Below are 23,429 nucleotides of genomic sequence, written 5' to 3' on the forward strand. Positions count from 1 at the left end.
GGAAAAAAGAAGTCTTGCTATCAGAGCTTCTAACTGAAGTCTAAGTTCAGCAGAATTTTTTAGTTTATTGCCTGATTTTAAGAAGTTCAGGACAATATCCAAAAAGATCAATTTTCCAAATATCTGAAATATACAATTTACATAAGTATCCTGAGAAGTTAAAGTATATTATAAATCTTACAAATTACATCTCATCCTCTATTCTGCATTCTTGAGCCTACTTTCTCTGGCCTGAAAACAGTCATTCTTTTCACAAAGAGGAGACTTTGATAGAGTATGACCCCACCAAAAATATGTGTGCATTAATGTCTTTCATAGAGACAGAAAGATCCTAAGATCTTTAAGAAAATTAATTTGGGGAGGGAATGGAAGTAGATTAAACATTATCACATGATTGTCCTGTCATTTAAATACAGAGCAGAGATAAATGCTAATAAAGAAAGTCAGTGACCTTCTAGATTATTCTGTGGGAAAATCCAAGGCATTCTGAAGTTCACATTTGTCTTCCTTTTAGATTTGCTGGACTGTGTCATAAGGCAAAGCAACTACCCCAGATTAAGGAGGCTAGAAATTAACTTCAGGTTTCTAATCTCTGGATTTCGAATTTTATCAAGAAAGTTACTATACTTCCCTTTTTCATCTTAAAAATGTTTGCTAACTATGGGAGCAGAAACAGAAAACAAAGACCCTAGGACTCCTAAAGGAACAACCATAATTCAAAGAATGAGAAATCATTTCATTACCTCTCCCAATCTAATTTTATCACCAAAAATACCGCACAAAACCCAAAAATCAGTATCAAGGAAGTAGCCACAAACTTTAACAAAAATACCAAGGAAAACTAACAAAGATCTTGCTGTTGACAAATTAGATAAAGCTTAAGACGGCAATGTAATTGTAAGGAAGAATCAGCTTTTCCTATTATTCTTATGATAATTTTGAATGCTCAGCTTCTAAAAAAGGAAAACAAAACAAGGCAAAAAACAAACAGGGAAGCTCCCACAGTGGAAGTGATGCAAGTAACAATAACAATAATGCAAGTGACAAAAACATTAGGACTTTCTTTCCTTTTGTCTTTAAATGTAGGTCAAATACTGAAATCCTCTACCAAAAATAATTCTATGAAATGGTACTACCTTTCAGTCACTCTACACCCTTTATCCAGCCAGTTGGCCCAAGGTCTGGGCCCCTCACTTCCTGCTGTGTGCACAAAAAATCTTCACTGATCCTGGCATGGGATGCTTCACTAGTAGACAAGGTCTAATTTTTATTTAATACTTAGTCAGAAACAGATACAGGCACCTGCTTTTGGGGGCAGGCACAGTCTTTAGGTTCTAGTAAAACAGACGTGTGTTCAAATCCTGCCTCTTCAAGTGATCTCAGACAAGTTATTCAATTCCTCTAAGTCTCCTGTTTTCTTATCTATGAAGTGGGATAATAATGAGTGTCTATCTAGAGCTCCTGTGAGAACTAGATAAGACCTGACAGGTAACACTTGGCAGAGTTTCTCAGTGGTGGTGATGTGGGAAACAAAGGCAGAAGAACAATTATTAAGTTTCCTTATACTTACAGACATTGACAAATCCTTGAAACAGGCAAAGTGACATTCGTCTAGAGATTCAACTGCCTCAATGTTGCCACTTTGGCAATCTTAGCCCAAGCCCCAGGACCCTGTAAGTCTCCTTTTTTTTTTTTTTTTAAGATTTTATTTATTTATTTGAGAGAGAGAACATGAGCGAGGAGAAGGTCAGAGAGAGAAGCAGACTCCCCGTGGAGCTGGGAGACCGATGCGGGACTCGATCCCGGAACTCCGGGATCATGACCTGAGCCGAAGGCAGTCGTCCAACCAACTGAGCCACCCAGGCGTCCCTGTAAGTCTCCTTTAACATATAAAAATACCTTTGGAAACTTTCCTTATCTCTACCCCCAAGATACCTGTTGGCAGTCATCCTCCAAGCATATGGCCCACCGATACAGATCTGAAAGGTCTCATGACTGAGTTTTTACCAAACAGTAATAAATGACCTTTTCCTAACAGCAGCTAGCCCCCTCGGGATCCTGAAAACCTTGCCTCCAAATACCAGCAATGCTTACACCATCCCTAAGCCCCTCCCAACTTGAAAGTCTATAATGAGCCACTTCTTATGACCCAAGTGCAGCTCTTCCTGCCCACATGTCCTGTTTCCACGCTATAAAAAAGTCACCTTTTTGCACTGAAGACGTCTCAAGAATTCTTCCTTGGCCGTTGGCTTTGAACTCTAACATCTTTTTCTACATCAGTTCCCTGGTCTACGTTAACCATAATCATTACAAACACCGCAGGCACAACAAGCACCTAATCAACTCACTTCTTAACTGCAAGCCCCAAGCCATACTCTGATAAGGATCTTCCAGACACCTTCACAGTACAAAATACCTTTGATAATCATCAACATAACTCTATTGAAATCTCATCCTTTCAACATGAAAACTATAGAGATGGACTGCAGATCTTTGGTTGCTAATCTGGGGATGGGAGAGAGTTACTACTAATGGAGCAGCAGAAGGAAATTTTGGCAGGGAGTGGGGGAGAGGTGGGGAGATAATGAACTAGTCCTGCATTCTGACTGACACTGTGGTTACAAAACTCAGTGCACTGGTCAAAATTCATGAAAGTGTATAACAAAAACTATGAATTTTACCATACATAAATTTAAAAATAATTTTTTAATTGCAAAACCAAAATCCAAACTTTTCTAACTAGAGAATCAAGAGTGACACTTAAATATCTAAGATATTCTAACAGCAATATTTTACATATTATCCTATAACTAACAGAAGTCAAATCCAATTTTAGTTACCAGCTCTAATATATTCAAGCACAAAACGTCAATGCCATAATAACCAGGAGGCACTGCTTCTTTATAACAGAAGCCAAGACTTTAGAAATGTACTTACACCAATATTAAATGAGCAGTACTCTCCATTTAGATTCTCTACTCTGTTGCCTGATGGGTAGGTTTCTTAGTGTACATCCATTATTGTTTTCAATCTCCAGAAAGTAATATACAAACAGTAGGCTTTAAAGATTCAACACAGCTTACAATGTACATATCAAGAGCTCCAGCCCACTAAAGAGTCAATGCATGCATTTTGCATTTTTTTTTCAAAGATTTTATTTATTTATTTGACAGAGATCACAAGTAGGCAGAGAGACAAGTGGGGTTGGGGGGTGGGGGAGCAGGCTCCCTGCTGAGCAGACAGCCCTATTTGGGACTGGATCCCAGGACCCTGAGATCATGACCTGAGCCAAAGGTAGAGGCTTATTAACCCACTGAGCCACCCAGGCACCCCACATTTTGCATTTTTAAAAAGCCGTAACATGATTCACTCAAAAAAAATTAATCCATAAACTAAAAAAAGCAAAAATAAAAAAAAAAAAAAAAAAAAAAAATCCCACGACATACCCATTTTACCATTCCCACCTCCCGGTTTCAGTATACACAGAAAGCATGGATACCAAATAATTGGCCTTTTTTTTCCCCCAATTCAAAGAAGCTGGAAAACAAAGCAAAGTGAAAAGAAGTACTATGAAAATAAGAACCACTTCAAAGTCCTTCTACTGGTGAATGTATAAACAAATTACAGGACCTCTAGCAAGAAAATACTACCTAGTGATTAAAGAAAAAAAATGAATATTGGGGTGCCTGCGTGGCTCAGGGGGTTAAGCCTCTGCCTTCAGCTCAGGTCATGGTCCTGGGATTGAGCACTGCAGTCTCTGCTCAGCAGGGAGCCTGCTTCCTCTTCTCTCTCTGCCTGCCTCTCTGCCTACTTGTGATCCCTCTCTGTCAAATAAATAGATAAAATCTTTTTTAAAAAATGACTATTGATACTTGAAACAAAGAACATGCTCAATCATGAAAAGAAACCACACTCTCAGAACTCCCACCAAAAACAGCATTTCTTTAGATAAGCTAGGAAATGCAAACTTACCTATAGTGACATACATCATGACAGAGAGCAAAAGAGTGGTTGCCTGGAAGATAGTGGCCAGAGGGATTATAAAACAGCAGAAGGAAATTCGAGAAATACGGGTATGTTCATTTTGGGGCATATACCTTGACTGTGGTGATGTTTTTACCAGTATATCCATGTCAAGCACATCAAACTATAAACCTTAAATATGTGCACTTCACTGTAGGGCAATTCCAGACATACCATAGTGATACTCCTGGTTCAATGCCACACCACCACAATAAAGGGATTATCACAAGGAAGTGAATCACATGAATGTTTTGGTTCTCAAGTGCCTATAAAAGTGATGTTTAAGACCAGGGGCGTGGAGCATCTTGGAGGTGGTGAATAATAGCTAAGCAAGTCTACAATAAGAAAATGGCCTCCAATAAAAAATACGTTGCAAAAAATGAGAAAGAAACAGAGCGGAAAAAGTAAAAAAATAGAAGAGGCAGAGCCTGAATTTGTGGTGGACAAAGTACTGGACCAATGTGCGGTGAATGGGAAACATTTTGTAACCGTGGATAAACCTGTGTTTCTGGGATGCTACCATTTTCGGTAACAAGAAATAAATCACTTAAGGGGCACCTGGGTGCCTCAGTTAAGTGTCATGATCCCAGGGTCCTGGAACTGAGCACTGCAGTAGACTCCCTGATCAGCAGGGATCTGTTTCTCCCGTTCCCTCTCCCTCTGTGCTAATTTAAAAAATCTTTAAAAGTAAAAACAAAAAAATTAAAGAAATAAATCACTTAAAATTAAATCAAAATTTTTCCTGAAGCCCTAATCTTTCAAGTTTTGTAATTAATTGGACAATTTAAATATTATGTAGACAATTTAAACTGGACAATTTATAAGAAGCCATATCCATATCTACAGTCATATAAATGCAAGTTTATTTGCAAGATCCCAAGAAAGAAAATTTTATCACCACCAATGACCTCCCCACCCAAATGACAAAAACTAGACAAGTCCTGGTGTGTTTTAATTAGGTAAGCAAAACTTAAATGGACATTTAAAGGTTCTTTCTAGTGAACCATTCCTTTTCACAAAGTTGAAATCCCTGTGACCAGTCCATAAGCAATACCCGACAGTAGGTGATGACCATAAATATTCATTCAAAATGAGGCTAACAACTATTAGTCCTGAAATTTACTGATGCTTCTAACAGAGACTAACAACAACTGCAAACATATATCTGCAAAAGCATGAGTCTAACACCCCAAACTCACAGTCTATCAGAGACCTGTACTGCCTAAAAGCTCATGTTTCATGGAATGTCTAAGGCTGTGTTTGTGAAAATCTAACCATAATCAGAACGGAAGAGATGCTGGCAATTTAGCACCTGCTAGAATAAATGAGTGGACAGACTTCAATAATCTGAATTCTTGACCTGTATACCTGTATGTTTTTTCTTTATCCCAACTTACTCTTTTTTTTCTTTTTTTTCCAAGATTTTATTTATTTGCTTGAAAGAGAGAACAGAGCCCGCAAAGAGGCAGAGAGTGAGAAACAGACTCCTCAGCTGGGCAGGGAGCCTGATGTGGCCTGATCTGAGGACTGCAGGGTCATGACCTGAGCCAAAGGCAGACGCTTAACCAACTGAGGCACCCAGGCGTCCCTACCCCAACTTATTCCTGACATGTAGTCTCAGTCTTCTCAATAACTGAGTTACTGATTCAGTAGAAAATGGGAAAAACAGTAACTTTGTAGTCAGAATGTTATCCAACTGTATACTGTTTACTTTATTGTAAAGTGGTCAATAAGGTTTTATATTCCTTAAAAAAAGTGATGTTAAATTATACGATTATCGATTAAACGTGGCCCAGCATCATGTTGAAAAAAACTATGTATATACCTTAATTTAAAAATACCTTATTACTGAAAAGTGTTAACCATCACCTGAGCTTTCAGCAAGCTGAAATCTTGCTGTGATCACTGATCACAGAGCACTATAACGAATATAATGAAAAAGCATGAAATATTCCAAGAATTACCCAAATAAATGGCAAGTTGACTGGTTCCTGGGAAGCTGGGAAGCGTTTAAAAAAAAAAAAGATTTTATTAACTTATTTATTTAATTACTTGATTTTTAAGTAATTTTAAGTAAATCCATCTGGAATTTTTAAAAAATCTAAACACAGCATGTGAAAAACATAAAAGTAATTTGCTGTTCTTTCAAACACCTTACTTGTTCGTAAATTCCAATCACAGGGTCTAAAACTGCAGATATTGGACGGGAATCTTTTTTTAAATTATTACATTTCTCATTAGAAGAAGACGAAAGAGAGCAAGATGCCACAAAAAACTTCGGTAAAGCATGGCCCAAGGTTTTCCAAGTCAGTATTGCACTGTTGAACATGTGCAGGCTTTTGAATTCAACTTGTAATAAATTAAAAGTAAAATATGCACACAGGTGTTGCCATGACAACAGTTACATAATAATATACCAGACTGATAAATTCTCAATGTTTTAAAAGACTAAATTGTTATCTAGACATCAAGTTGGTGGGTAAAAAACACAAGAAAGGGGTGGCCAGGTGGTTCAATCCGTTAAGGGTCAGACTCTTGGTTTCAGTTCAGGTCATAATCTCAGGCTCCAGAGTTCAAGACCCCAAGTCAGTCTCCACTCATAGCAGTGGAGACTGACTTGGGGCTCCCTCTTCTTCTTCCCCTCCCTACCCCTCTCTCTAGAAAAATAAATAAATAAATAAACACAAACAAATGTAAAAAAGACAAAAGGCCAGGAAAACATGTCATATGTCATACGTCTACTGCATGGAAAACATGGAATAAACCGACAATATACTGTGAACTGTTCAAGAAACACAGGTTGAAAAGAGGCATTCTGTATCTTGAGTTCATGTCCTGAATTAATGCTCCATGAATTTTAAGGTACACTCCCCAGGAAAATTCTGATTCACTGTATCTTAAGATGGGATCTGAGACTAAAGTCTCTAAGAAACTCCCAGGTGATGCTGTCAATAGGCCACACTTAGAGCAAGACTCTAAGTAACTTGAATATTGGTCATAAAATTAGCCACCTGGCCTACAACTACGGTGGCATCTAGGATCCAAAAAATAAGTGTCAATACAGTTTCTCCCTAGTGCGGGGGGGGGGGGGGGGGAAGGAAGGTGAGGAGATCGAGGAAGAAGCAGGGGGATACTTGTCATATTCCAACAGTGCTAACAACCACATAATATCACCTGCCCCAGCCTAGTAGCTTTTGAGGTCAGACAGAATGCAAACTCCAAGAAAGAAAGGAATTTTGTCTTGTTTTGTTTTTCAGTTTGGTTTGGTTGACTGCAGAATCTTTAGGGCTTAGCATACATTAGCTACTCAATAAACACAATGAATGAGTGAACGGGCAGTATATACAAACACAACCCATACCCATGTCCTAACCTAGAAATGTCTGAGAAGAGGCTGTTTTTCTATAAATAGTCGTGGGCAGCCACAGTTTGATACAAACAGCTGGCCCATTCAGTTTACTCCATTTCCTCGGGCCCCCCCCTCAAAAAAAAAACCCCAAAAATTCTCCAGACCCAAACTTTCCACTTTTATGCCTAGGTTTCCTGCACCGTTAGGTTAACAACTCTTTAGCACTTTGAAAACAATGAAAAAAAGTTGAAAGCACAGGGAAAAGAATTCAGAAAAGGCTAAAAAATCAAAATAAAAAAAACTCGGGGAGTGGGAGGAGGAGGAGATGGGCAAATAGTTCAAGTGAAGGAACACTTAGGTTATCAGGAGTTCCACGTTCTTACCTATGATGGTGGCAGGGTTTGGGTTCGGGATTTTATTAGTTTTGTTACTGTCCAGGGTCACTGGTGGAGGAGTACTTGGCTGAGGAAACAGACTAAACAGGGAGCAGGCTCTCAAGCCCACCTTCAGCTGCTTTGGGGATTCAAGCTTCGGCCTTACTTCCCCTTTCCCAGAGTTTCCCCGCGCGTTGGAAAAACGCCGCCGCCGCCCAAACACAAGATGATCTGAGCGGCCTCACCCTCTGCTGAGGCCAAAACCAGGACTTAAGATGGCGGCGAAACACTGAGGGAACAGGAGAGCGCGAGGAATCTGCCCCTAAAAATAATGGCCTCCGCCCATTTTTCAAAGAGAGCCCAAAATAAAAATGGCGCCCAAGGCCGGCTATTCAGAGACTAGGAGCGCCGTGAATATGATTGGCTTATAACAAATCACGGTTACCCATAGTGCTACACGGCGGAGATGATCGAGAGAAAGGAAAAATAAAACCTAACGTTTCTGTGGCTCAGAGCACCTTGATACCGGAAAATTACAAGCACAAGAATCGGGTTATAAAGAAGGTCAGAAAGCAAAGGTGGCTTTCATAATGCCGGGTAAACTTTAAAATAGAAATACACATAGTTTCCTCCGTAATTCTTTTGAATGCTACAGAAAAACAAAAGTTTTGTCCCGGAACTAAGAAGCAAGATGGGTAGACACCGCCAAAATTATCTATTTTGTGAAACGAAAGAGTTGGAGGACTCCCGACCTCCTCAAAAACCCCCATAGGAACGGCTATGGGCAAAAGCTCTGTGAAAGCGACCAGCTCTCATTTGCGCATGTCCACTTTCCAACCCGATCCAGGGACGTGATGATGAGCCATTCCTTTTCTCCTGGTTTTGGAAGCAGATGTAAAAGAGGGCGGGGAAATAGCGCCAAAATTTAAAAAAAAAAAAAAAAATGAATCGGGCGCCTTGTGATTGGTCAAATCTGGGAGGACAGTGTGTTGCGGGGAACCGTTAACTACTTTGTCATTCAGTCAAAAATAGTTCCGAAGCGCGCGCCATAAGGCGGATACTGTACCCTAACACATCCAGTTGATGTTATATAAATTCTTTAGTTTCAACTCCTTTGCAGAGACTGACGCCGAATAAGCTCCGCCCCCGGCTCTTTCCGGTCTCTGGCAAACGCTTTCCGGGCTGAGAGCCTCACTAAAACCCGGAAAAGCGGATTCTCGGCAGCGCCGGAGCCAAGCACAGCACTGCGCATGCTCTGTCTCCAGGCGCGGTGCGCCAAGTTGCTAGGACCGGCTGCGGCGGCTGCGTGTGGCTCGGCCTCTGGGGCCAGCTGGTGGCGGCGGCCTAGGGAGGCTCAGCGGCTGGTGGGCAGGTGAGAGCGCTGGAACCTCAGGTGGAAAAACCTGTTTTCTGCCTGGCCGATGAGAGGGGAGGTGGGCTTGTTGGTGCCCCTGGCCCCTCTCCGAAAGGTCACTGATATCTTCGCTGAAGGATATTTGGGGGCGGGGACAAAGAGGAGGCTGGCCCCTTAGAAAACTAGACACCTTCCCGTAACATAGCCATAGGCAGTACATGTTTGGTAACGGAAGGAATGTGGATGGCGAGGAGGTTTTCCAGTCGTGTGGGTAGAGTTCCAGGTGCAGGCCCTCCTCCCTCTCCCGTCTGCGCGGCCACACCGTGGAGGAGCTGGAAAAGGTGTTCCCCGTGAAAGCACCGTCTGCACCTGCGCTGCCACCTGCTAGCTGGAACCTGTGATGCGTCGGTCCCTCCTTCAAGGAAGAGGGCACTGTACGCCCGTGTCAGTCTGGGGGGTCAGGGCCACTCTCTGACGTGGAACTGGACGTCAGAACTGTTGTACAGCCTGGTTGGTGGCCACCGTGTGAAAGCAGAAGCAGGACTCACAGGACTTTTGACGTTGTGGGGATGAAAATCTTTTTGAGATGAAAAACTCCTGGGTCTGTATTCATCTTTTTCTCGAATAGGACCATGTCCAGATACTGTAGCTGTTACAGGGGCTCTCAATTCATTCGCTAACTTGGTCAATTTATATTTATATTCATATATATAATTTATATTTATATTTCTTCTCTCTTAGTTTCTGAGCTGAGTTAGCGGATACAGCAGTGACCAAGACAGACCTAGTCCCTAACCACATGGGGCCTGTATTCTAGTGATGGAAGAAGAAACAAGAAACAAGTACCCTGATAATGAACAAGGTGCTTCCAGATTATCCTAGGTTGGGTTCCATGGAAAGTGGACTCTGAGGAGGAGAATTGAGGGCAGGACGTTTATTAGGAAGGACCGTTTTGGATCTTACCAAGGAATAAAGGAGGAATTGGCAGATAGAAAAAGTTAAAATGCAGTGCAGTCCCTAGGGAACTCTGGTGCTAGTTTGTCCCTTCAGGGGTGTCCCAAGTTGGAGGGAAGGGCCAGACCTTTATACCTGGACAGTCATTGGATGCCTGTTGTCCTGAAAAGAAGGCCTGACTTCTGCTCTTTTCAGCCATGTCAGTCCTGGAAGGAGACTGACAACTGAGGGCTGTCTCAGCAGTCCCAAGAGCTAGGGAAATAAGCCTTTTATTCTTAAGGGGGATCAAGGTGGCACATCACAGCATTCACCCAGAACAGGAGGGCTTTGAAGGTAATGGTGGGATGTGTTAGGGAATAATGGGGGTGGGAGAGGGAAGAAACTGTAGACTGGGTGCTCAGAGAAAGTCTCTGGGTAGAACATCTGAACTAAGTTGAAGCACAAGAATGAGCCACCCTGTGTAAGACAGGGCGAGGAAGATGCTCCACTTTTTGTTATGTACTGAGAATATAATGGAGAAACAAAACAAATGGCTGCTACCTTCTGTTACAGTGGGTGGCTGTTACTGGCTTTAATACATACTGACTCCTGCTATAACTAAAGATGGAGTACGTAAAAATAGATGGAGACTAACAGAGGAAGATAGAGGAGAAACTGAGAAGTCCAGAAGTTTTGAAAAACTAGTCAACTTTGTGAAGACTTTAAATCTCTACAGTTTTTTTTTTTTTGGCTCATATACAGCATTTAATCATGCTTTATTTGGATTTTGCCTTTCTCTTCTCAAGCTTGTATTCTCTTTGAGGACAGGAACCATGCCTTATTCATCCTAATTGTTCCACAATGCCCGCCCACCCCCACCAGCCTATTGTCCTGCTAGCACCTAACAGAGACTAAGTAAACATTTGAATAGAATCAATCTCACTCGTATTTGGAATGAAAATTGATAAGCCCTAAATATATATTTAACCGAAACACTGTTTTGGGATCTGTCTTTACAATATTCCTCAGTTTTATAAATTATAACCCAATATTAGTTGAAATATTAGATGATAATACACAATTGCTTTGGTCAGACAGGAATCTCCAGAAGTGCCTGTTTCTATTCATTTGTATTAATACAAAGATAATATACTTCCAGTAGTAATAGTTGCTATATATTGAGTGCCTCCCACAAACTGGACACTGTACCAAGCAATAAATACATAAGTATATACATAGTGATCTTCATAACATAGCTGATATTACAGATTATTAAATTGAGGCAGCAGAGAAGTGATTTGCCCAAAGTTATAATCAATTTTTTTTGGATACAGTTGAGATTCCCATCATTACTTAATGCCTTTGCTGTTAAGTAACAAACATGCTCACTCTCCCTCTCTCTTCAATCTTTTAAAAAAAGTAAACATTTCTGAATATATAGTCCACTAGGACTCTTATTAAACTGTTACCAAAGAAACAAATTACTCACCCTGTTTTTGTTGCTTTGCTCTGAGTTTTCCCTGTTTCCTTCACAATTAGCTTTCCTGGCTATCAATGTAGGGGTTTACCTTTCCTGAACTGGAATCTGATTACAGATTCAGCCCCCTCTAGTCAAAAGAACCCCCGAGGGCGCCTGAGTGGCTCAGTGGGTTAACACCTCTGCCTTCAGCTCGGTCATGATCCCAGCGTCCTGGGATCCAGTCCCACATGGGGCTCTCTGCTGAGCAGGGAGCCTGCTTCCCCCTCTCTCTCCACCTGCCTCTCTCCCTACTTGTGATCTCTATCAAATAAATAAAATCTTTAAAAAAAAATAACCCCCGAGATCTCAGAAGCTCTTACATGAGAATCGGGGTATTTTTACTCACATCGAGACTAACAAACTGCCCAGGGAAGCAGGCCTCCTTTATTCATTCCAGTCCTCTCCTGTTCTTGCTATATGTTAGGCTGGCTCTATTCCTTTTGAAATAACCAAAACAAGAGTAATAGCTAATAATCACTGAGTCCAGACTAAGTGCCAGGTATTGTGCTAACTTCACAGCAACCCCGTGATATGAAGTCATTATTACGCTCATTTTACAGATGATAAAACTGAGTGACAGCGAGGTTAAGAGACTCATCCAAAGTCACAGCTAGTTGTGAGGTGCTGAGGTTGAGATTGAAAGCTCAGGCAGTAGGATTCCACAGTTCATCATCCCCTTCATAACACCACACAACAGTGCATTCTTACTAAAATGACTGGCTCTGCTTTACCTTTTGAAAACTACTAACCAGGAACTAGATTCTGGTGGGCCTCTTGTGCTATATAAAGAAATTTTAGATTTCTTCCTCTAATAAAAATATCACGAATGGGGGCACCTGGGTGGCTCAATGGGTTAAAGCCTCTGCCTTCAGCCCATGTCATGATCCCAAGGTCCTGGGATCAAGCCCTGCATTGGGCTCTGCTTAGCAGGGAGCCTGCTTCCCCCTCTCTCTGTCTCTGCCTGCCTCTGTGCCTACTTGTGATCTCTGTCTGTCAAATAAATAAATACAATCTTTAAAATATATATACATTTATTATATATATATATATATTATAAATATATAACGAACAGCTTTTAAGCAAAGCATAAACCAAACCAGATTTGGTTTTGCAAGATGGCTGTTAAGTGGGTGGAGTATATTTAATGCAGAGCAAACTAGAGCAGTGGTTCTCAAACTTTAACTTAGAAAACACAGATTACTGGACCCCACCTTAGAGTTTCTGATTTGGTAGGTCAGAGGCAACCCGAGAATTTGTATTTCTCATTCGTTGATGATGCTAGGGCTACTGGTGAGGGGACCACACTTCGAGAGCCCCTCGGATTATAAGCAAGGACGTCATCTGAAGTGATAAGGATCTGGACCGTGACTGTGGGGAGAGGTTATGTGAAATTATCATGTCAAATGGCAGGGCTGGGGGACTGATTTGAAGAGGAATACAAAGAAAAGGGCAGAAACCACTATATTCAGACTAAGGAATTGAAAGGCTTAGTAGGTTTTTTTTTTTTTTTTAACTGAAACTATAAATAATAAATAAATAAATAGAGGTAGAACAGCAGTTTGGGAATGAAAGAGGATTCATATGTATACGAAATGAGTTCAGACTGTGGGTACAGATAGAGGTGAACCATAGCAGTTGGACACATGGTTTGAAGATAGAACCATCCTGAAGGGATGTACTGTAACAGAAGCTTTGGATGTGAATGAGACCACCCAGGGATGGAGCACGGGAAGCCACCGACCAAGGACAGATCTTTGATAAGGGTGAAGAGGTGGATGGAAACCGAGGGACCATTAAAGGAGACTGACAAGGAACAAACCAGAGTCTCAAGTACTTAAGGGAGTTTCAGGAACACATCAGAATGCTTCAGAGATCAAGTAAAGGGAGAGATTGGTGATCGTCACAGTCAGAGCAGTTGCCACAGAAGGCAGAACAAAAGCAGATTAGCTGAGTTTGAAAATGGAGGTGGGAAGTGACTCTAGGAAAAGATTTGTTTTTTGAAAGGGCAGTGGCTGGGAAAAGTGTAGCAGCTGGAAGGGAGACAGGGAAAGGGCAGTTGCTTTAGGAAACTTGTTTTGGTGCTTTTCAGTAGGGGAAAATGGTCAGGTTTTGCGGAGGAGGAAGAAGACCCATTATAAATAGTGGGAGGTGGGAAATGTAAGAGAGGGATAATGGAGTTAGAACCCTGCAGAGACAGCAGGGAATGAGGCTAAGATGAGAACTGAGATTGACGGGTTTTTACATGTGAGACGGGAAGTCAAGGGTGCTAATGCCTGATAGCCACCGTTTCTTCTGGCCATTAGCTTAGTTGCAGAAACAGAGGTGAAGAGTAAAACAGAGCTCTTGAAAAGTGATGAAGATAGAAATCACGTTTTTAGGGATTCAGAGCTAATTAGGGGTACATAGTCACTGCTCTAGCACCAAGGGGCCAATTAACTGCACATTTAATATGAAACAAGCTGGCTTTCAGCATGATACCCACTCCCTTTCCCCCACCAACCTCAGCATCAAATGGCAGCCAGGTGTAAAAACAAGGAATGGAAAGGTTGTAGTGTTGTTTTATAGAGTTTATACTTAATTAAGTGTACTTAAAAGAGAATGCATCTAAATATACTTAATTTAAGTATAAACTCAATAAACAACACTACAACCTTTCTGGTTATTCACAGCCTGCAGTAAGCTAATTTTCTCATCCTCATTAGTCCCTAATCACTCATTCACTGTTCACATTTTGGACTGCCGACATTTAGTAAAGCGCCCATATACAATCAGTGATGCTTTCAGTATATTACTTACTCATAAAGACGTTGAGTTCACAGAAATGGGGGAGGTAGCAGAGACTATAAACTACTTATACATAACTATGTTGACCTTCATGTGTTCTTGACTACTCCTGACCAGCTGTGCTGTCAGCATTATAGCTATGGGTATAGGTCAAGCTGACCTTGAGGCAGTGGGGAGGGAAATGTGGTAGGATTTTGCCAAATGGAAACTTTAGAACTCAGGTATGATCCATTCAGTTCAACAGCCCAACAGTAATGTATTTGATTATGTGTGTTTTTACAAGATGAAAATTCAGCAAAACTGTGTTATTTTAGGTGATAAAGATAGAAGATGGGAAAAAAGGAAACTGGTGATCTCTCTAGTATGCCAATCAGTTGAATAAGCATGGAGACCGTACACAGACCTTCTAATGTGTACACAAAAAGTGCCAGCATTTGAACTGCCATATTAAAAACTTCGGATATTTTTAGCGTCAGAGATTGGAGTTCAGAAATGAAGAATTCTCAAGCATCTAAGCCAACATTGTCATAAAAGAAAAGGCATTATATAGATCCGGTAAACTTCATCACAGTCACAGTCACAAGATCTGGGATAATTGATTGTGTAATATTCTGTCTAATGTCCTCTTCACATTTAAATTATATTCAGGGAAGTTTTTAAAAATTAATATTTTTCAAATACTTTGAGCAGAGCAATAATGGAAACCTGAAAAGAATCTACCTTACACTATGTCCAAAAGACCAGCAGATGGCGCCTTGCAAGCCCAGTAGGCAAAATGATAACCTTTTCTAGAATATTTCCTGCATCCAGGTTGTTGTAGGCTTAATTTAATAATGGCCAATAACAAAACTTGATGATTTTAATTGACATGATCCTACATGGGCAGAATAAACTGATAGCTAGAGCTAGGCTGTTTAGGATTTTGTAGGAAGCCTACCTGTCTTTCTGTCCTTTGCCTTACAGACCAGTCCTGTCACCTAGAAACCTTCACTTAGCTTGCAATATAACAAGCCGCAGCAAACCTGTGAGAGGTCTCAGTGGTAGAAACTGAAGAGATAATAATTTCTGTAATACAAAATAGGGGGAGGGAAAGTTGCTACTTCAGACACAGTAATACCTTGACTTTAAACAATATTTGTGCTGTGAAGTAATATATCTCAGTGTTTTCCTTTCTTAGCCTTGATATTTATGTGCACTCGGGAGATTACAGTTATTTTATTAAGGTGGAAATACAGCAAGCTTCTCCCCATTCTGTTCATTAACTCTTATTATTCATTCTGTATATGGAACTAAGCTGAAGAAACTGAACTAAAATTAGTGCAGCTAATCTCAACTATTAGTAGGTCACAGATGTGTATGTGGAGGATACAGACTAATTTTGGACAAGTTGACACAAGACCACTGTTAACCTCTTACATACCTGACATGAGAATCAGAAGAACATGCCAGGCTTAATACATTAGGATAGGTGACCTCAGTGACTCTTAAAAGTGTGCACAATGTACTCAGAATGTTCTTATCCATTATCATGCACTGGAAATTCTGATTAACTCTACTGCCAAAGCTGGGTCACTAATTCTTGACTCTGGAAAATAGCCTAAAAGAATACCAGCCAAGACTTTAAGGACTCCAAAATCCAAGCTGAATGCCAGTTAACTGACAATAATCTTGGAATCAATCATTGTTTCGTCATTTATAAAGTGGCCTCATAAAACTGCTATGAAAACAAAAAGATAAAAAATGTGAAGCCTTTCGAATAATGCAGGGTACGTATTTTTGAAAGGAGTATATGAAAGCTAAATCTGTGTTAAGATTGTCTCTAAATGGGATGCCTGGATAGCTCAATTGGCTGAGCCTCTGCCTTTGGCTCAAGTCCTGATCCCAGCGACCTGGGATTGGGTCCCACATTGAGCTCCTTGCTCAGCAGGGAACCTGCTTCTCTCTCTGACTGCTGCTCCCCCTGCTCATGCACTCTGACAAATAAAATCTTAAAAAAATAAATAGTTTGTCTCTAAACAGGTTTTAAACTTAACAGAAGGCACTTCAATGAATAAAACTATAAACGCTGTTTTACTTGACCTAAACTTAGTAATTTTGTAACTCTTCCTTTCTCTCATCTTTCCAAGAGTTCCATACCTTCTTTGTTTCTTTAGGAGTGCATTTAAAGAAGATTCAGAGAAGATAAGAAAAAGGCAGTTGCAGGTACCAAAGGGGTAAAGGACGAGGAAAAACCATTATGTTCTTGTTTCTGTTGCTGCTTTACTCCAAGCACACTTGAAAAGCTCAGTGAATAAATAACAAAGACTAATTTATTTTTAGGGATCAACCTGTTACTGCTCATCAAACCTGATCATTCTGAGTGCATTCTTGTTTTGTTTCAGACTCAGGAATCTCTGGTGTCAGTAAATAGTTCCCATCTCATTTGGAATGACTTGCCAAGTGTTTTGAGGGAAGGACCATCTCAAGGTAAGTTGTATTTAGCTTAATTTCCCAAATTGAATTTCAGTATCCCTTATGTTCAGCACCACGAACCTTTGTAAAAGTCAAGGTTTTAAAAACAACTTGTAATTCATTTGGAAAATGAGTTAATGAAGAAATGTGGTAATTCTTTATATTATCCTGAGAAGCAGCATTTAGAGACTGTAAGCAAGGACTCTGGAATATTTACAAGAATATTTGTAGCCATAGCATATTTAGCAATAAAATTAACGTTGAAACAAATCTCAAATTTCTATCAGAGAGCCATCCAAATCAGCTTATCTCCATATAATAAAAAGCTACGCAGCTATTAAAAATGATAATGAAGATTTCTATTCTTGGGGGAAGAAAAAATTATAAAACAGCAAGTAAATTTTCACATTTTTCTCAAAACCAAAAAGATGCCAGACATTTTTAGCATTCTTATCCTTATTCTATATTTTCTAACTTTAAAAAGCAAACTTATATTATATTAGAAATAGCAGGATGATGATTTTCATTTTGAAAAAAAAAAAAAGTCCCACAGAAGAATTGAGAAAAGGTGTTAAAATTGTATCCCCAAAATATGTTTGGTTGTATTTTAAAGATCCATAAGAAGATATGAACAAAATAAGGAACACATAACCTCACTACTACATGGAATGTTAAATTTCAAAGCTATGCTGCCTTTTTCTTAAAACTAATAATGAGCCTTATTTAGTAAAGTCTAATGTGTCTTGTTCTGGGAAGTTGGTTGTTCAGTAATAATCGGATACATGTGATGTGCTAGAAAACTATTAAATCAAAGAGATTAAAGTTACTGTACCATTTTAAAAGATTGCTAGTTCCATCTGGCTTGATGGAGATGGGCTATTATACATATAATGTGGTAGTGTTTTTATGTGGATTAAATGTGAAAACTCTAGAAGTCTTTTTCAAAGTAAAAAGCTTTATAATTCTGATCCTGATCATCTTCCAAGCATCTCAGAGTACAACAGAATAATCAATGGAAAATAGTTACCTACCTCCCACTCCCATTAGCCAAATCAATATATGAGACATAGAGAATTTGAGGAAATGGGGATGTGTACGTGTTGCGTAAACATTAAAGCAATTAATCATTAGATCAGTCTACATCATTTACTAACCAGAAAGTCTGTTACGGGGCCTCAGTAATAATGGCCAATAATGAGTTTTCAACCAAAACAGGTAATTCTCATATTTAACCAAGCCCAAATGTAGAAAAAGATGTATAGCTCCTTAAGTCATCCTAATGGAAACAAGTAATAGGCTGTTAAACACAATGTAAATAAAATGGAATGCCTCTCTTGTCCTTAACTCTTAGACGACCCAAAGAGTCAGCTAACTTGATGCTAACTCTCTTTTCTATAAGCTGTTTCCCTAAAAGTTTTGTAATTGAGGGAAAAGCTGACAAATACAGAATTAGGTTAGCGATCATGGAGGAGTAAACTGTGAAAAGAAGAGATGCCATCCATTAAAAGTAATGTGACTTGGGGTGCCGGAATGGCTCAGTCATTAAGCAGCGTCTTGCCTTCAGCTCAGTATGTGATCCCAGGATCTTGGGATCTAGCCTCACATCAAGCTTCCTGATCAGGGGGAAGCCTACTTCCCCCTCTCCAACTCCCCCTGCTGTGTTCCCTCTCTCACTGATTCTCTCTGTCAAATAAATAAATAAAATCTTTTAAAAAGATGTAATATGACTTGATAACTTCATGTTTAGAGTGTCAGAGGTGTTGGAGTCACCTTAAGTATTGATAAGACCAAATATGAATGACAGTATCTTTGAAACCTTTAATTGAAGATATTTTGTGGACAAAACATCACATCAGTCAACACAAGCCAGTTAACTGGTACAGCCTCTGTCCTTCTGTCTCTGTGAAATAATCCTTACTATAGTTCTTCCCTCATTACTTCCAAATCACCCAGGGTTTTACTGTATCCTCAAATCTCAAAAGCATTTTGTATAGTGGGCTTCAAAATGAAATTTAATGATACAGTTAATATAACATATATAAGTATGTTCTATCTTTGGAGAAAAGAGGTATGGTATGGTCCTAAAGAGGTATGGTCCCTAAAGGTTGCAAAAAGTACATAGGATACAAGAGGACTTTAGAACCAGAAAGAGGGGGCACCTGGGTGGCTCAGTGGGTTAAAGCCTCTGTCTTCAGCTCAGGTCATGATCCCAGGGTCCTGGGATCGAGCCTCACATCGGGCTCTCTGCTCAGCAGGGAACCTGCTTCCCTTCCTCTCTCTCTGCCTGCCTCTCTGCCTACTTGTGATCTCTGTCTGTCAAATAAATAAAATCTTTTTAATTAATTAATTAATTAATTAATTCTAGAACCAGAAAGAGGCAGGACACCTGGGTGGCTCAGTTGCTTAAGCGGCTGCCTTTGGCTCAGGTCATGACCCCAGGCTCCTGGGATTGAGTCCCATACCGGCCTCCCTCCTCAGCAGGGAGTCTGCTTCTCCCTCTGCCACTCCCTCTGTTTATGTGCCCTCTGACAAATAAATTCTTAAAAAAAAAAAAAAAAAAACCCCACACAGGAAAAAGGCATAAAATACTTTGTTACAAAGTAGACCATTGGTTTTTTTCCATCTAATAGTGTAAGTTTTACAACAAAGTCCTTATAAAATGTGAATTTGGACACTGGGTTAAATGATTTCTATTGCTAGAAACGATATATGTACAAAGAAATGACTCTAAATTTTGTTTTCTTTTGTTTTTTTTGAAGATTTGTTTATTTAAAGAGCATGTTTGAGAGCAGGTGGTGGGGCACAGGGAGGGAGAAAGAGAATCCCAAGCAGACTCCCCACTGAGCAGGGAGCCCCATACAGTGTTCAATCTCATGACCCTGAGATGATAACCTGAGTCGAAATCAAGAGTCGGATGCTGAACCAACTGAACCACCCATGTGCCCCCATTTATTTTTAATATATGTAGAACACTGAGATAGTTAAGGTGTTTAACTCATTAGCAGTATATTTTAATCTTGACTTAAAGGGGAAAGAATAAGTAAATTCTGTTTAGACAGTGTTCTAGTGACAGTCATACAGTTATTGTAACGTAAATGATTACATGATATTGAAACTCATATATATGCAATTGAACCTAATTCTTAGTATATTCCATAGATGATGGAACAGTTTGTACTGTCTTTCTGTGCTCAGAAAGGAACTTTAAAAATGAGCACATTCATAGCATCACAAGTCTATAAGCTAATCACTAAAGCCTAATGAGCATCCCTTAAATTAAAAAGTATAATTAGTCTTTAGAGGTTGTCTAGACTCGAGTTCCCAAACCCAACAGATCATCAAAACCAGACCATCATGCTTTCCAAACCAAAGACCAAGGACAGGAATCTTTTTTTTTTTTTAAGATTCCATTTATTCATTTGACAGAGATCACAAGTAGGCAGAGAGAGAGAGAGGAGGAAGCAGGCTCCCCGCCAAGCAGAGAGCCCAATGTGGGGCTCTATCCCAGGACTCTGGGATCACGACCCGAGCCGAAGGCAGAGGCCTCAACCCACTGAGCCACTCAGGTGCCCCAAGGAATCTTTCTAAATACAACCTACCTTTGAAAGTACTGGCAGGTTACTACCCCCAATTTCTCTGTGTAAACTGGGTAAAGAGTAAACCCTGTAGGGTAGAGTTATTAGTAGTAAAGGTAAACACTAAAATCCTGTGCTTCAGGACATAAATTGAAATGGTATTAATTCCTCCTAACCCAGAGTCCATTCCAGTATTCAGTTGGAATCCATGCATGACTGTCCCAATCTCAGTTGAAATACCATCACTTACATGTGTCGGAATACAAAATCTAAATTCTTAGTGCATACTTAAGGATTACCATTTGATTCTTCTGTTAAAATTCTGACTAAATGTATTTTTTAAGTCTAATTTTACTGTGGCTCAGAGAATGTATAATTAATTATATAAAGAAAATGACATCTATGCCTGAGGATTTCCAAAGACTTATATAGCTTTTCTAGCTAGTGATTTGGCTCCTTTAACTATTTTCAACTAAAAGTTTGTATTGCTTTATAAGTTTCTCAAGGCTGAACTTCCCACTATCCCTTTGAGCCTATAACATATCCTTTTTTGTTAATTAATATTACACTATATTGTACCCCAAAATGTTTAATAGTCAACTTTCATTAGAGTGCAATATTCTACTTGTGACAGTTCACAGATGTAACTTGAGGGAGCTGTTTTTTGTTCTTACCTTCTTTGCCTATTGGCCTTTTCCTAGGTGCACTGAAGCTAAAGTACTATGAGCTTTCAGAACTTTTGGAGCAACTATAAAGTTCTGATTGTTATGATACCCTTAGTTGGATTCATACATTTGGGATGGCATAGAATCAAGAGCAGCCCTGTTTTCCAAATGCCCAACAAGGACAACGTGTCTGCGCCGGATAGTCCAGCATTCGAATATCCTAAGAAGAATCACACCGAAGGGAAATAGCAGGCTTGGAATCTTCAGGTAAGCTCAGTTTAATCTGGTCAACCAAATGGCATGTTCCAACAATGGGAAATACAGTCTTTAAAAAGTACAGAGGCGCTTGGGTGGCTCAGTCAGTTAACGTGTCTGCCTTTGGCGCAGGTCATGATTCCAGGGTCCTGTGATTGAGTCCCACATTGGGCTCCCTGCACAGCCCGGAGCCTGCTTCTCCCTCTCCCTGATGCTCCCTCCACTTTTGCTCACGCTTTCTTTCTCTCTCTGACAAACAAGCGAAATCTTTTAAAAAAAAATTAAAAACATTAAAAATTAGAGCTCTGAAAAGAGAAAGCTTAAGTGGTAAATTACCTGTTGTTTTTATGATGACTCACTGACACAATATTATTCTGCAGTTTCTTCTAGAAGTTTGTTCCATACAGACCTTGACAGTTGCCTCACAGAGTCGTTTGGATGAAAGGAGGACAGTCAGTCGATTACTTGCCCTGTCCTTTTCACTAGCAGTGTCACCAGGATCATGAGTGTGTCCAAAAGAGCAGTTGTCTACTTGCCACAAATCCATCCCAGAGCATACAAATCTGTAACTTGCAGAAGTTCTCTCCTTTGTTATTACTGTTCTGTTTCTTCCAAGGCAAATAAAACTAACTATATCTATTTAGTATCTATTTTTTTAATCTTTTTTTTTTTTTTTTTTTTTTTTTTTTTACTTTCTTATTTGAGAGAGAGAGACAGTGAGCACGAGCAGGGGGAGGCGGAGATAGAGAAGCCTCCAGCAGACTCTCCACTGAGCAGGGAGCCCCACACCTGGCCCAGTCCCTGAAATCATGACCTGAGCCGAAGGCAGACATAATCGACTGAGCCACCCAGGCACCCCTAGTATCTAACATTTTACCTTCAAAATAATTTACTTTTGAGAGTCACTGAAATAAGAGAATATAGTTACATTATTGAGGATTATAATCCCTTAATTACAATTCCAAAATCCAGAAATTTCCAAAATCCAAATGGTTTTGTCATAACTCCTTTGGTAGCAAAACTTGACCTTAACACACAAGGAGGTTTGCAGTCTTTTTTCCACTCAATATGGATATTTAGTTTCACTGCAGAAATACTGTTGAGTTTAATTATGAGTGTTATATTTATATTTGTTATGGGTATTAAACAGTGTATTTTGATTATGGGTGCTAGACACTATATTATTTTTCTAAAATCCCAGAAGTTCTGAATTATGAAACTCATCTGCCCCCAGATAGAGAACTGTGGCCCTATAATTGTGGAGCATTTTCTATCTTAATATATCATTTTGACCTTATGTTGAGTAATAATGTGCTTCAAACTTTGGCATAAGGTAGGTCATTTTAGGGTCTGCTTCTTACAGAAGGAAGACCTCAGTAAGATTTTCCTCATTCTTAAGAGGTCTATGATTTTGACTTATAAAATATGATATAATTTCTGATTATATTATTTTAAATCAAGATTTTATTTTTAAATGCTCTTAAAGAGAAAGGGAAGAGCATGGCTCAGAGTATTAGACAATCATTTAATAATAAAAACCCAGACAGTAAAATATCAGGAGCTCAATAACTTAAAAGAGTAACCTTAAAACATTCTATGTAAGATTTTGTTTATAAAGGGAGTCTTAGTGCACATGAGCAGGGAGTTAGAGTTTATTAGATGCTTAATTTTTATCCATGAGCTTTTCTAACTGTAATGATATCATTAGAGAGCATGTGTATGTAGAGAGGAGAGAGAATACATTTATAGTGTGATATATATTTATACATATATATATAGTATGCATATTACTTATGACATCATTTTTTTCCCTTTAATTCTTCTCATAAGAGTTTGAAGCCTTGCTATAGCCAAACTTTGAGGGGGGGCGGAGAAAGTAGTTTCTCCTTCTGTGAAAAGAAATACAAGGAATATTATTGAGGTATTCTTAGAGGAAAAGTAGAGAAGAGAAAGCATCTTTCTAAAACTTTAAGGTAAAAATAGAGATTTTAGATGTCAGTGCTGCAGTATTTAGAAGTCTTAGAGTGACCAACACTGCCAGTCAAGCAAGCAGAAATAGATATTAGAACAACTTTGGGGTGAGCAAATGTTACAACCAGATTTAGAGTGAGTTAAACACGATTCTACCAAAAGAATGTACTATTTTT

General features: G+C 39.5%; 2 protein-coding genes across 2 annotated transcripts in view; one reads left to right on the forward strand and one right to left on the reverse strand.

Annotated features, from left to right (window-relative positions):
- Positions 1 to 7,933, reverse strand: part of SLX4IP (SLX4 interacting protein) — a 182,050-nt gene extending 174,117 nt beyond the window's left edge. Inside the window, 1 exon segment of the mRNA XM_059406534.1 lies at positions 7,756 to 7,933. The gene's annotated coding sequence lies outside the window, so the exon portion shown is untranslated.
- Positions 7,934 to 8,996: 1,063 nt separating this feature from the next.
- Positions 8,997 to 21,294, forward strand: LOC132021728 (uncharacterized). The gene is made up of 3 exons (XM_059406540.1): positions 8,997 to 9,118; positions 16,718 to 16,802; positions 21,064 to 21,294. Exon 3 carries the CDS (start codon positions 21,085 to 21,087, stop codon positions 21,274 to 21,276), a length of 192 nt encoding a protein of 63 aa, XP_059262523.1. The 5' UTR covers positions 8,997 to 9,118; positions 16,718 to 16,802; positions 21,064 to 21,084; the 3' UTR covers positions 21,277 to 21,294.
- Positions 21,295 to 23,429: the final 2,135 nt, after the last annotated feature.

This window comes from Mustela nigripes, chromosome 7, assembly GCF_022355385.1.
Source record: "Mustela nigripes isolate SB6536 chromosome 7, MUSNIG.SB6536, whole genome shotgun sequence".
Classification (NCBI taxonomy): domain Eukaryota; kingdom Metazoa; phylum Chordata; class Mammalia; order Carnivora; family Mustelidae; genus Mustela; species Mustela nigripes.

What these genes read in the sequence shown, in the direction of transcription:
- LOC132021728 (XM_059406540.1), top strand. Translation starts at nt 21,085, where the DNA reads ATGAGCTTTCAGAACTTTTGGAGCAACTATAAAGTTCTGATTGTTATG.